At 44.8% G+C, this 14951-nt stretch overlaps 1 protein-coding gene across 2 annotated transcripts in view; it reads right to left on the reverse strand.

Moving 5' to 3' along the window:
- LOC119435911 (RAB11-binding protein RELCH homolog) overlaps nt 1-14951 on the reverse strand; it is a 141747-nt gene that overhangs the window by 41764 nt on the left and 85032 nt on the right. For both annotated transcript variants that reach the window (XM_037702606.2, XM_049660884.1), the window contains exon 14: nt 3663-3819. In XM_037702606.2, coding sequence (XP_037558534.2) covers nt 3663-3819 — 157 coding nt within the window. The remainder of the gene's footprint in view (nt 1-3662; nt 3820-14951) is intronic.

Here is a 14951-nt window from a genome sequence, read left to right on the forward strand (position 1 = left end):
CTTACAGCACTCAGAGGCTTGCCAGTATTTGTTCTAGAGTTTACAGGCCCTGGACCTTCATTTACCATATTTTTGGTGTATAAGTTGCGTTTTTTTTTCTGCATTTTTAATTGGTGCATCTTATAGAACAGTGCAACTTATATACATTATACATATACGTGCGACTTATATGTTATGGCCACGCGAAGCACACTGGGTTGACCTCCTCTGGCAGTTGCTACGGCTTGTGTGTGTGCTACGGAGGTACTGGGTTCTTCTTGTGGTCAAGTAGCTGAGCGAGAAGGACGGAGCAGCAACACAAGCACCGCAAGTCGACTGACCCCGAAGTCATTACGTCTGCAGATCGCTTTCAAGATACGGCGCGTGCCTCTGTGCAAACTTTGCAGTTGCTACCAGAGTTCCAGTGACCCCCCCATTCCTACCGCACTGCCTTCCCGCTTTCCTCCCTGGTGCCCGATTCGGCTCACCTTCGCACGCTTTCACTCGCATACACAGATACAGCATGCGGCGCGCAGGGACGATGTTATCACCCCTGGACTTTATACGGAACATTGTGGCAACCACGACAGCAGAAATGCGTCTGGAGCGTCCATATCATTGCTATTGCAATTATATAGGAATGGCACCCACATGCTTTCGCTTGACCCACGTTCCCAAAGTGAAACGTCACTGTAATTTTTTAAGGTGCTTACCGAATGAACAGGTGCATCTTATATACCAGTGTGACTTATATACATTTCTTTTCTTTTTTTTTCCCCGGAAAAACTGTCGTTTTGAGGGGGGTGCGACTTATACAAAGGTGCGACATAGATAGAAAAATACGGTAATACAGAAAATGATAAATAAAAAATATTATGTCAGTACTCCTTTAGGGGCATTTTTCAGCTATTTGTGGCTTGGTCCCATTTGTTGTGAGCTCGCATGCTTGTTAATTGGTTCAATAATTAGTAAAAAGAATTATCTGCCTTTTTGTTGGTAATTGTGACATCACAAGTATTCTATGCTGGTTACCTGTATCACTGAGCAGCAGTAGCCTATTGGAGGGAGGCTTCCTCAAAACAAACTGCCATTTGCAAAAAATTTGGGCAAATAAACACAAAAATGTTCTTATGCTAGATGTATTCATAATATAAGATTACAGTCAATCGCAATTTTCAACATTTTAACAAACCTTCATGAATTCGGCCCTAGTTAATATTAGCAAGCTACATAGCTACGCAAATGGCAAAAAAATAAAGTAATATATGTTTTATAGATGAAAACATAGTTTACCTTTTTACAATACCATTTTAATTTCCAATTTTCATTAAACCGTTATGAACCGTATTGAACTGGCTAAAACTGTTATAATATTCGCTCCAGAACTGAGCCTGAACCACGGAGAAAGAATAACAGGAGGTGAAACTATGCACCGGCGCCAGCGCGAGCACTTGTCGTGATAATGTCACGTTGGGTGAGGCGTCCGCGTGGCCGCGGTCATAGAAAGAAAGAAAGAAAAAAAAAAAAAAAAAGAGTTCCTTCCTCCATGGCCGCATTCACCGACGCCGCCGGGTGTCGTCTGCTACTGACCGTTTCCACTGGGTTGTCGGATACCGCCCAAAAAATTTTGCGCTGGCGCGGTTTGCACTCAAGGGATACAAGACCTGTAGATCGTTTTGGTATACATATTTTTTTCCAGATTAATATTTAGGGTCACATGCTTATTTTGTGGCAATAAGACCAATAAATTAGCACACTTGAAAGATCAGACAATCTGTGATTGTAGCCAGGGTGGTGCACTGGCATCAAGCAGCCGCGCGCAAGCAGACGACAAGAGCGTGCTCGCCACGTCACGGATCCGCTGCATCGCTTCAACAAACCGTCATGTAACCATACGTCAGGCGTCCGGTCGGGGGTGTGTCACGACGTCCGCCGCCGCGCTCCTGTGTGACATTATGACGACGTGCGAAGGAGCCGAGTTGTGCCTCCTAAATTATTCTTTCTCTGTGGCCTGAACCAAAATGTTCGAACCACAATCCAAACCACACTGAATTCTGTGTGACCAAAATTCATTTCAGTGTACTAATTCAGAACACTGGCAATCACAACAGAGCCATAATTAGATACATGAAATGTCTAACATCCCCCTTAGCATGTTAACTACAAGCTATAGCCAAGCCAACAGAAAATAGCCAAAAGAATAGGCCCCGTCAACAGTAAAGTAAATACTGAGTAGTTGTACAATCTGATTTATTTATTTATCTAGATTTCGGTCAATCGGTTGGTCAGTCTGATGTCCCAAAGTAACACAGGTGCTACGAGAGATGCCTTAGAGGAGGAAGGCCCTTGGGAAATTTCGACTATATGGAGTTCTTCGATTTTGACCACCTGGGTAGACCTAAATCTAAGTGCACGAGCATTCCTGCATTCCACCCCTAGTGAAATCTGTACAATTTGACATGTGGAGAAGCGAGTAGCAATCACTGCCGTCTTCCTGAACTATATCACAAGAAATGTTGTAGAAACAATATTCTGAGGTGCAAAACTTACTAGAAAGCTATATATGAAGAAGAAATCATGCCGATTGCCACTATTAATACAACGTGAAGTGTTATACAAAGCACAACTTTTAACAACTGCCATACAGCAAGAAGGTGGAAGGGACATAGAGGGTCAATGAAGTTAAGATGAACATGTCAAAACTTCAGTACACATAAGTAGTCCTATAATAAGTGATAATCAACAAGAATGAATGACAAATTATACTGCAAATTACGAGCTCTTCTTTTACGCTGATACAAGGGGCTATCCAACAAGTTCTCAGCATGACTCAGAAAGTAGATAGTTTTTCACTCCATTCCTAGACTACAATTGCATGCACTTTACATGATGCTTTCAGTGCTTTGATCCTGGTGAGAAAATAAAAATGGAAATTATCTCAGAGGATGCTAAGATTTAGAGCCACGAAATACTGAAACATATATTCTGGTATTATCCATGATCTGAGAAAACGTTTTCATGATGACTATAGCATTTGCTACAACCTCACAGTTCAGACGACAGAAAACTTACTTGACGATATCTTTTCCGTCAGTAGCATGTGTTTTTCTTTCTTTCTTACCATTATTTTTTTTTGTTTCCAATTTCACTGATATAACAGTAATGTTGCTTACTGTTCTGTAATGCCACAACCACGACCATGTGCCAATGGATACCTAGCCAAGCTGAGTCTTCAGGGTCAACCACTTAATGATTGCAGGGACTTTCATTTTCAAACTTTATTTCTACTGTATTAATATGGACCAGTCAGCAGTTGTCATCACGAATCCATGTGGTGTAACATGCTTTTTTTTTTGTGGGTGATACTAAATATTAATGTAAGGGAACAAGGAAAGCCTGAAGCCAACGTTTCAACAAGGAGACTTCTCTTAGTTCCTGATGAAGACAAGTTCCCTTATCAAAATGTTGGCTCCAGACTAAGGTTTCCCTTGTTCGGCCACTGCTGATCAAGTTTCCATGTTCCTATAACCCCTGGGCCTTGTATTCATAATATACATTTTTATTATAAAAAAACGTTCATGTACTTGCATGCACTCCTCCTGCATCAGACTAAAAATTTTCTAAAGCAAACTGCTTCTGGGGCAGTAAATACACACACACACACAAAAGAAAAATATACTCACAATTTGCTGAGGAGCCAGTCAAAAGCTGGCCATGTCTTATACCATTCTTGTCCAATGTGCTCGTCAAATGCTGCTACCACAGCTGGCATTCTTAAAGTATAATTTGAGATTTTGAATGGGTCAAACAGCGGGCTTTGTGGTTGTGGCAGTCTATCATCTGTATGAGAAGTGACATAAATCACAATTCTTCAGCCACACAACATGGCAGACAGTGCAGCATTCCAGTATACAGTGCAGACCGCTCATAACGTAAGTCGCCGGAGTCGCGAATATCCGCACTATAAGCGGTACCGCACTATAACCAAAACAACTATTTTATTGCGATAATGGACAATCCAGGCGCATTTCTGCCGTCACTGTCACCGTGCTCTATGTTCAGTATTCGCTTAATAAATAAATTAACAAGCACGGTGGCATGCACGCGCAAGCAAACATGAACCCATCTCCCTTGTTGACCGCGGAAACGAACTGTCAAAACGCTCGAGTGACGAAGCGCGGCGAGCAAATTGACCTTTGTGCTATCATGCATGTGACCTATAAGCGGCAAAAACACGGTGCGCGGCGGACTTTCCCCGTCGCAGATTGCTTTCAAGATAGGGCCAAGGCGATCGTATCGCCGAAGTGGATCATCGCAGATTACGTCCTGCTTCGGTCCACTGACACCGTTCCGCATTGCTTTGCTGGCGAAAATCCTCTCCTTCTGTTTGCGCCAGTCCCGAACGCAAGTTTCGGATTCTCCGAACGCCCGTGATGCGGCCCGATTTCAGTCTGTCTCCGTGCACATGATCACTTTCCTTTTAAATGCGGCATCATGATGAACTCGGTACTTCATGCTGATGGAGCAGACGCAAAGAACGTGAAGACAGACGGTAGACTACTGCCTAAGCACGTGTACTGCAGCACATGGAGGTAGCTATGGTAGCTAGGCTCGAGAGTAGCTAGGCTCGACGCGCATGCGAGGCAGGCATTTTGAAATGCCAATGGCTATATGGTAACGCAGATTTAGGGTCGTACTCGATTCTAACGCGCACGCAATTTTTGGACCTGTTTTATCGGAAAAAAAGTGCGCGTTAGAATCGGGTAAATACGGTATTTGTGGCTCGAGGGGAGCGTTTGCCGTCTAGGTTGACTGCCGAACTTCCAGGCAGCCGCACTGTAACCGGTATTTCCTGTCCCGCAACTGCACTATAAGCGATACGCGTATACAAAGACTGCTATGGGAAAATTAACAGGAGTCTGAAAAGACCGTATTATATCCGGTCTTTTATAGCGGTTACGTTATAAGTGGTCTATACTGTATTGCTTAGTTTGTCAGAATTGCACCATTTCATTTGATGCTAAAATTTCAGAATAATTGGTAGACTCTAAATGTTGCAAGATAGCCATGTTAGTAGAGGAATAAACAATTGAGACAACTGGCCCTGCAAACTGCAATAGTGTGAGATGTTTGTGACACAAAATTTCAGTCTAGGCCATTTGCTAAAATATTAAAAATAGTAATTTAATGTATACATTTTAAGTCCTAATATGACACGCTGAAATCTGCAACATATGACTGATGCACGGAACAGTCAACAGCAAGCAGCTCAGATGTCAGAGGGTCCCGTTGCAGTCTTGTACTTTGGGACCCTCGTCTGTATATTTTATATGCTGTAATTAAATATGATGTAATAATAATAATAATAATAATAATAATAATAAACTGAAACTGACGTCTCTTGAGGGTAAAAGTGCTAAAAAGGGGACGATGACGAAAAGATGACATGAAGCTAAGTTTGCCTCCTCTCTCATCATCGTGTTTTTACATTCAAGCTCTGTAATGCACCAACCAGTCCAATTCAACACGCTTTCACATTTCTCACTCTGGCCTGCATCAGTCCATTTATTTATTATGTTTATTCCAGGCAATCCATCTCTTTTTTACTGAGACATCATGTCCCACTTGGTCTTGATTATAAAGATTATTTATTACGCCATTAAATGCCCAAATAACTGTGTAAAAGAAAATTGCTGCATATTGACAACAGTTGGCATCATTAAAAGAAACTGTTCCTTTCATTCCCAGGTAGAGTTCCGCGGTTTTAAATAGATGATCCATTTATCTGAAAAATTAAGAATTTTGAAACTGTGACATGTGCACACAACATGTGACCAGTAACTTTAACCCTTTCCCTACCGTAGATGAGCTGAGCTAGTACACACAGTTTGTACCGCTCCCACTGAAGACAAGCTGTGGTTGTCCATGCTGAAACAAGTGCTTACGCACTGCTGCCTTCAAGCTAGCCTGATGAGTGATGCTTAGTTCTTTTTGGCTTTAACACATGGCGCGGTACAAAAATAAAAACGCACTCAAAGCTTGCACCTTGACCGAAAAACGTTTCGATGCTGGCAACTGGGTTGTAAAAATGGCATCCTCCTCTGTGGGTGCACGTGCCTGCAATGGCGCCACTCCGCAAATAAAAAAAAAAATTTTGTTTGCGGATGTTTTGTCGGACTCGGGCAGTGAAAAAGAAGTTTGGTTCTTCTACGAGAGTGTCAGTGAGGATACTGAGCAGCATATCTTCTCGTAATCATCGGATTCTGATGACAACAACGTCTCGACGTGTCGGCAGTGGACGCCGATAGATGTAAAGAACTCCCCATCGCCGCCTCCTAGGTTTGTTTTCACGGCCACGCCTGCCATAAAGGTACCCAAGACACAGGATGGAAACTGTGCGCGGTATTACTACAGAAAATTGGACAATCTCTGCTGCGCAGTACAGTGAAGCCCCCAACCCTTTCTCCATATTTTCAAAAAAATATTTTGTGTGTATCTTACAAATAAAGTGTCTTTAGGGATATATTTTGGTTGTTTCAAGATACATAGAATTAATTAGGCAAATAAAAAAATTGGTATTTTTGTATTATTTTTGGCCAAAAATCTCGGTAGGGAAAGGGTTAACACTTTAGTTTCTACCAGAAAAAAAAGACCCACATTAAAGTTTTCTGCTTTACCCTAGTTTAAGATTATGCAGGTGGCTTGTACGACACATATACGACACATATATCTACAGGTTCTTTCCAGAATACACAGATGTACAGATAATTTTCAAGACGTCCAGAATTTTATGTCTAGGGCAGAAAGTTGTGTCCCTGCTTCCTTGTTGTGGAGTATTACCCTACCAGGAGTCTTGAGTCAAATTATGCTCCGCAGAACCTAGGAGATTTGCAAGCAGTATTAGGAAGTGGGCTACTACGCAGAGTTATAAAATATGTGGCTTTATCTAAGCGGTCATGAGAGATGCAACGATAGACTGCACTAGTACATAACATGACCTCCTCCTCTTCAACCAGCCAGTCCCTGCTCTCACAAGTTCACGTGACTGACAGGTAAGTGAAAAATGAAGAAGAAAGGCGCTTCACAAAGGTTCCTTAGCAGCAAAACAAATTCAGCCAAAACCCCTCTTCCACCTTCGCTTGCATAGTTTCTCATTTCAGAAGAAAAAATTTATACTGGACTTGGCATTTACTGAAGCCACCACATCACATCTGCACTATAGCAACCTTCAGCAGTGATGCGCAAGACACACCACTGTACAATTTTTAGGCCCATGGCACCTCCCTTGAGATTACTTGCTTTGTCCTGACAGGAGCAATCCGCAACACATTGCAGGAATAGTCTCAGAGCTCGGTGAAGGCTGGTGGGGCTCACCAAAACCGAAAAGTGGGAAGCTACAGAAGCTGTTTTTCTATGCTCGGCTTTTCAAACTACTTCAGTTTCTTGTTTGATGATTTTGTGTTTACACTTAAGAGTTTTCTAAGAATTTGCAAGGCAAGTGAAACTGATGATGCAAACTTTACCCCTTAACCGTTTTATTATTTTGACAATTTCTGTGCCCAAGCTGCATATTTAAAAGAAAATTCGATATTGAATATTTTTCTTCTAAAAAGCAAGTTATCCGTGTTGAAAAAAAAATTCACGCACATAGTAAGTCAAATTAGTGTATTAAAGTTTATTATTGCTCATGATAAAGGAGGCAAGCTACTTGCTGGTAATCAACAATAAAAAATGGAGGAAGAGCGCTGTTCGGAAAGTTTTATCAAGTCATCAGGCAATGTTATATTGAACGCCTTACCAAGGACACCCAAAAACGGAAACCGAGGAGCCTTCGTGGGAAGGTCCTTCACATCGATGCGCCGCCAATGACGTGCACTCGCAATAGTGTCTTCTGAGCAGTCATCTTCACCTGATGAACTACTAATTTCGAAGTCATCGCTATTGCTTGTTTCCAGAAAAGAAGTAAACTTCGTTTTCTGAATCACTATCGTTTAAAGAGCTGGACAATGGTGAAATGCTTCTTTTCCGTGACGATGGACCAGAAACACATGTGTCGCCTCCACCGGACACCATTTCTTAAAACACGAGTTTCCCCCCAAAGAAATGTGAAATGGCAATTGAAAAAAAAAAAAAAAAAAAAAAAAACAGAAATTACTTGCCCAGTGCTGTCATTTTCGAAGCGACACACCAACTAGCCCGCAAACAAGTGTGTCTCGTTCAAAACGCTCAAGAGGAGATATTATCTCGAGCGGACGAGCTACACTCGTAGAAAATGGTTTTGGGACAGCTCGGCAAAAACAAGCTGTGCTCGTCCATGAAACATGAATAACTAGTACCATGTCACAATTTCTACATAAGTAGAATGAACGCCATAGTAAACATCGTATTAATTTTGAGATTTTGCTTAATTGCTGTAATGTGTCTAATGCATGTACTGAACTAAACCAATTGTTACCTCAAAAAGATTTTTTTTTTTTAAGTAAAAACTTCCCATTGGGAAACTGCCCTCATATTGGGATGTCAATGGTGAAAATTTTATTTTGAAGCAATTGCAACATGAATGTTATTGTTTTAGTTCAGTCAAAAGCGCTCATTGTGTACAATGATTGACAAAAGTCTCAATGCTTTAATTGAATGAGTTATTTTTTTAAATGTTCCTTGACCGCAGTACAAAGACAGATAGATATAAAAGCTTAGAATTGCAATAGTTGTCAATATTTTTTACACAAAACTTGGTGATGCCATGAGGGATGCCATTACTCAGCACATGCTAATTTTAAGAATTTTCATTCAGAGGAAGTTGAGAAAAAAAAAAATTCTGACGTCCTGTATGTGCCTCAATAAATAAATTTAAAAAAATAAATTAAATAAATAGTACGATGTGCTGAAGATCAGCGTAAAACCAAGAATATCACCCTGCTCTAACACTGCATAATTTACTGTCATTGGATTTTTATTCTACAATAAGGTGTCTTACCGATGAGTCCAGTCAAAAGAGAAAAGAATATGTGTGGTAGCAAGCAGAAGAGCTGCTTTGTTGATTACTGCAAGTGTGATGCTTACGACGTACATCTGTCTAGCTGTATGAAAAGAATATGACAGACAAGCTGATTGTAGAATATGTGGCTGCATGAGCCCAACTTTGCAGTCCAGAAAGGTGGAGAGGGTCTCCTATCCTTACATTGTAGTCTAAGCAGATGTTTACCCCGTTTGAAGATGCAGAAATGTAATGATGCCACAAGAGTGACAAAAGAAGCTACAGCTACAGCTAACGGGGAGTCAATAATACAGTAGAACCTCATTCATACGTTCTGGAAAGAAACGAGAGAAAAAATGTAGTACTGAGAAAACGTACAATGCAAAGTCACAAAAAAATTTGACGGACTCAGCTGTAATTATCATCTACGTAACGCAAAGTGCTGCGTGAATCGTAGCAGCATGAGACACTGACACACGCCGAAATGATGGGGCCCTAGCAGTCCGAGACGCGTATTGTCGTTCTTGCGGCTTCAGCAAGCTTACTTTGCGCTCCTCGTATACGGCCTGGGTCAGGAGTTCTTCCAAGCGGGGAATTTTGGCAGGAAGTTTTGACGTGCCCACTCAGCGGGAATAGTTGCAGCACGAGACCCCGACGCGCCTCGAGCTGCTGGGGCCCGAGTGACCAGAGATGCACTTTGGCGTTTTCCTATTGCATAGTGCTTTAAGACAGCGACGGGAAACCGAAATGAAATCGAGCTCCCGCCTGTGACAGCTCCCTCAGAGTAATGAAAGCCAATCTTGAAAGCCATACTTTCGCCTAGGTGAGCAATGCCGGAATATGATGCCTACAATGCCATCAGAGCAAAACATGACGCTCACTTCACACCACCAGCAGCAGAGAACGGCAGCATGTTTGGGTTATCGCCTATTAAATGCATGCGGTACGCTTTCAATGGCACTATACCCCAAGCACTGTGAAACAGCTACGTGAAGAAGACAAAGAAACAAAGCCCGGGGATTCGTTAGTGCTGGTAGATGGGCTTAAAATGCACATGAACTACTTCAGGTCACAACTGGCGCCGCAGTGTTTGCATAATGCCGTCTGGCACGACCTCATAGTCCAGTGCACCAAGACATCGCATGATCTTGTAGAGTCCGAAATAGTGTCACAAATGTTTCAAACTAAGTCCTCGTCGGCACATCGGGGTCCAAACCCAAACACAGTTGCTGGGCTGGTATTCTACATAGCGCTGCCGAGGATTTTACTGTCGGCTGTTCATCCTTTGCCGGTTCTTGATGTGCAGGCGGGTGAGTTGTCGTGCTTCTTCAGCGCGCTACAAATAGGCGGCAACATCGACATTCTCTTTGTCAGTTTCTTCCGTAAACCAGCTTGACCGGCGTGATCTGTGTTGTTTCTTGCATTGCTGTGTTGTAAGCAAAGGTTATGTATGGAAGGACGGCATCCCACATCTTGTGTTCGGTGTCGACCTACATCGCTAACATGGCGGTGTGCGTTTTGTTCAGGCGTTCTGTTAGACCATTCATCTGCGGGTGGTAGGCGGTTGTCTTCTGGTAACTTGTCTGGCTATACTGCAGGATGGCTTGAGTAAGATCAGCTGTAAAAACCGTTCCTCTGTTGGTTATGAGGACTTCTGGCGCACCATGTTCGAGCAGGATGTTCTCGACGAATAATTTTGCTACTTCGGCCGCACTACCTTTGGGCAGGGCTTTCATTTTCACGTAGTAGGTAAGGTAGTCAGTGGCCATGATGATCCACTTATTTCCAGATATTGACATTGGAAAGGGCCGCAATAAATCCATACCGATCTGCTGAAATGGTCGGCAAGGAGGCTCGATTGGCTGTAGCAATACCGCTGACCCTGTCGGTGGTGTTTTGCGTCGCTGGTAGTCTTGGCACATCGACATAATAAGTGACGTCGGCATTCAGGCGTGGGCAGTAATACTTCTCCTGAATCCTCGCGAGTGTATACGCACTGACTTCCTGTCGAAGGGCTGCGGAAAGTTTGCAAAGGCAGCTGTTTTCTGTGCATCAGGGAAGTCTCCTGACGTATCCCAGGAACAGAAGAGAAGTGTTATTTCTCCAGCTTCACAGTCAGCCCAGATGACTTGATGGCCTCTAGTACTGTTACAAGACGCTTAAGGTGATCATCAAAGTTTGAGGCACAGACGATGACGTCATCAGGGTAGACTAAACAGGTCTGCCATTTCAAGCCAGTCAATACCGTGTCCCTTACACGGTGGAAAGTTACAGGTACCGAGCAAAGACCAAATGGCATGACCTTCAATGCATAGATGCTATCTGGCGTGACAAAGGCAGTCTTCTCTCAATCCTCTCGTTGACTTCGATTTGCCAGTAGCGCGTCATGAGGTCCATTGATGTAAAATACTTTGCATTGCAGAGCCGATCCAACGCGTCATCTATCCGCGGGAAGGAGTTTATATCCTTCAGGCGACGGTAATCGACACAGAAACACAGAATTCCATTGTTTTTCTTCACCAAGACAACAGGAAACGCCCGAGGGCATATCGACGGCTGGATGACGTCATCGCGCAGCATTTCGTCGACTAGTTGTCTTATAGGTTCATGTTCTCGTGTCGAAACTCGGTAAGGGCTCTGGCGGAGTGGTGGAGCGCATTCTTCGGTTATTATGCGATGCTTAGCAACTGGTGTTTGTCGAATTCTTGAAGACGATGAGAAGCAGTCCTTGTATTGCTGGAGGAGACCTTTGAGTTGTGCTTGCTTATGCCTTGGAAGACGCGGATTAATATAGAAGGCTGACTCAACAACATGTATCATCGTTGTTGGTTCGGCTGAATCCCAAAGGACCAACGTATCGGTGACTGCTGTAACTTCTTCCATGCATGCAATCTTCGTGCCCTTATTCAGGTGTTTAAATTCACGACTGAATTTGGTCACCATTTCCTACGCTTTTTCTTCACGCAAGTGCGGGGTTCACCTTGCGACGCTGACTTCATGGTCGAGCACCTGTTGGCAACTCTCAATGATGCCTTCCATGTCTCTCGTGTCTTCTATTCTGACACAAAATAACCATGCTTGGGCGAGGTGGAATAGTGACTTGATCTTCGAGTACGTTCAAGGCACGGCAACTCAGACGTCTATTAGGTGGTATCACTTGATTGCTGGACAGGGTTACCGACTTGCATTTTAAGTCAATGGCTGCACCGTGTTAGCTTGGCAAGTTCATGCTGAGGATTACGTCCTGTGAGCATTGTGGCAAACTAACAAACGTCGCAGGGTAAGTCTGGTTATGCACTGTAACCCTTGACGTGCAGCTTTCAGTCGGCTTTATCAGGTGTCCTCCAGCTGTCCTGATTTAGAGGCCTTCCCATGCAATCTTAACTTTCTTTAACTTGGTGATGAAGGATCTACTCACGACAGAGTAGTCGGTTCCTGGGTCGACAAGAGCAAGGACCATGTGGCCGTCGAGAAGCATGTCGAGGTCGGTGGTTCTTCGTCTTGTGTTACGGTTAGGTCGCGGCATCGGATCACGGTTGCGTCGCATTGTCCCGTTGTGACGTTTCGTCATCAGGTCTTCTGTAGGCGGCGTAGTGGTGGCTTCAAGGCTTCGTTTTGGTTGCGATATGTTGTTGCTGCGTCATTGAGCAGGATGTTGAAGCGTCATCGTTGGCAACGGAGAAGTTTCGGCATTTCAATGAACAGCAACTGCACCTCCATAAGTTGCTGCTTTTAGTTTTCCGGATATGGGCTAACTGACCGGCCCCTGGTTGGGCCAGTGCACTGTCGCCGCTGCAGCAAAAGGTAGTGTCCTGGTGATGGTGAACGGGAAGGACGTCAGGGACTCCAGTGTGTTGCAGCAATGTAGTCGGCGATATCACGAGGCCGTTAACCTTACTGTGTGCATGGTGTGTTGACGGCGAACCCTCGTAGTCCCATCTCACAGCATGGGCACCAGCAGTACACGTGGCCCACTTCGCTGCAGTGATAGCAGAGCGGACAGTGGTTGGGGGCGCGCCAAACGTCAGTCTTCCTTGGAATGATGCAAAGGACAAGTGCGTGCTGGCGGCAGCGGCGGTGGATGATGGAAATGCGGCGTTACCAGGCCCTGGTGTGGGCACGAAGGCGGAACATGACAGTGGGCTACGGCAGCGTAGGTGATCGCTTTGAGCTGAGGCTGCGGTGATTCAGGGACTCCAAGGGACTGCTGGAAATCCTCTTAGACGATGCTGAGTCAGCAATTGAGGCTACTTTAGGTTGTGTTGAAGGGAACATCCTCTGCAGTTCTTCACGTACGACTCTGATGGTCTCTCTGGAGCTCGTCGGAGCGTAGTGCTTGGATTTCGCTTTTCGGTGAAAGCACTTGGTGGTTATATTGGCGAGCGCGCATTTCCAGCATCTTCTCGATGCCCGTGGCTTCCGTTAAAAATTCTGCGATGGTGGGTGGATTGTGAACCATTCCGGCGAAAAGCTCTTGCTTCACACCACGCAAGAGGTAGACAACTTTCTTGTCCTCAGACAGGTTCGGGTTGGCGTGGCAGAACAGGTGGGTCATCTCTTCTGCATAGATTGCAATGTTCTCGTTTGGGAGCTGCACACGGGATTCCGATGTTGCTTCCGCCCTCTCTTAACATAGGACGCACTGTGAAGGTGTTCAAGAAGGTGCTGAGGAAATGGTCCCATGTTGTCAGGGTAGACTCACGATTCTCAAACTACGTCCTAGTAGCGTACTCCACGGAGAAGTACACATGTCGCAGCTTGTCGTTGGAGTTCCAGTTGTTGAATGTAGCAACCCTTTCATATGTTTCCGGCCAGTTTTCTGGGTTTTCAAATGATGATCTGCGGAAGGTCGGTGGCTCCCTTCGCTGTTGCAGCACGATGGCGGCACTGAGGCTGCCATTGTGGTTGCTGACTCGGCCTTGAATTCAATGGTTGTCTTGGGAAGAGGGCCATACACCGGTAGAAATCCTTGCAGCCTGCGGCTAGCTCCCTGGTCTGTGTTGGTGTTATCTTCGTGGTTCGATCTTGGATTGCTGCTTTCGGGGGGTGTCTGGTACATTAACACAAAGCACCTCCACCAGATGTCATGTAGCGATAGTGAATAACACAGCAGTGAAAACTATGAATCACAAAAGTAACTCTTTATTGAGAGAACCTGTGCCCAGAAAAAACAAGCAACAATCTAATCTGCGGGTCGAAAACATCAGCTTTTATACATGACTCGTTGAAGGTTCCAGGATAATCGCTGGTGCCCGCATGCCTTCCAGAAAATACTACAGAATTTGTGTCGCACATACAATCTCATTGCACAATGTTCAGTGAGTACACACACAACAGATAGAACTAACGATAATCTTTGAGTAAGAGTTTCAGTCATGCAGGCATGTCTTGTGCTGAGCGATAACTTGAAGTTGTAGCAGGTGAAATGCAGTCTCTGAGAAAAGGATAAATAAGTACACGTGTGTAGGGATAAGGGGGGATGCCAACGGCCCTCTGCCTTGACACACCGAGCCCCGCGGTCCGGTACAAGCTCGAGGAAACAATAGACGACAACCACGTGTACACTCGGAAAAAATTTATTACGACTGCAACTAACACTTTGAGCAGGCCAGCTAGCTATAGCTGACATCGCTGAGGGTTCCCTCGAAGAGAATAATACACTAGGTAAAGAAGGGCTTCCGACTCACCAACTGGGGAAATACAGAGGGGAGGGGGGGGGGGGGGGCCGCGGCGTATGCCGCGGCAAGAACGCGGTTGACTAACCACGTGCGGGAATACGGGAGCAGCGGCAGAGACTTCCGCCGTCGCCGCTTGCTGGAGACCAAAGAGACCCGGGCGATATCAGCGGGATCTCACGTGACCCACCCGGTGGCGCTGATAGCGCTTGCGATTCCCGTGCGCCGCCCGCAGAAGGAAAGTTTCCCCTCTCCCAACTCTCCCTGGCGTGCATGCGCCTGACGCGACATTCGCTGCCCGTGCGGCGGTTATGGGACCC

Source organism: Dermacentor silvarum, chromosome 1 (genome assembly GCF_013339745.2).
Source record: "Dermacentor silvarum isolate Dsil-2018 chromosome 1, BIME_Dsil_1.4, whole genome shotgun sequence".
Classification (NCBI taxonomy): domain Eukaryota; kingdom Metazoa; phylum Arthropoda; class Arachnida; order Ixodida; family Ixodidae; genus Dermacentor; species Dermacentor silvarum.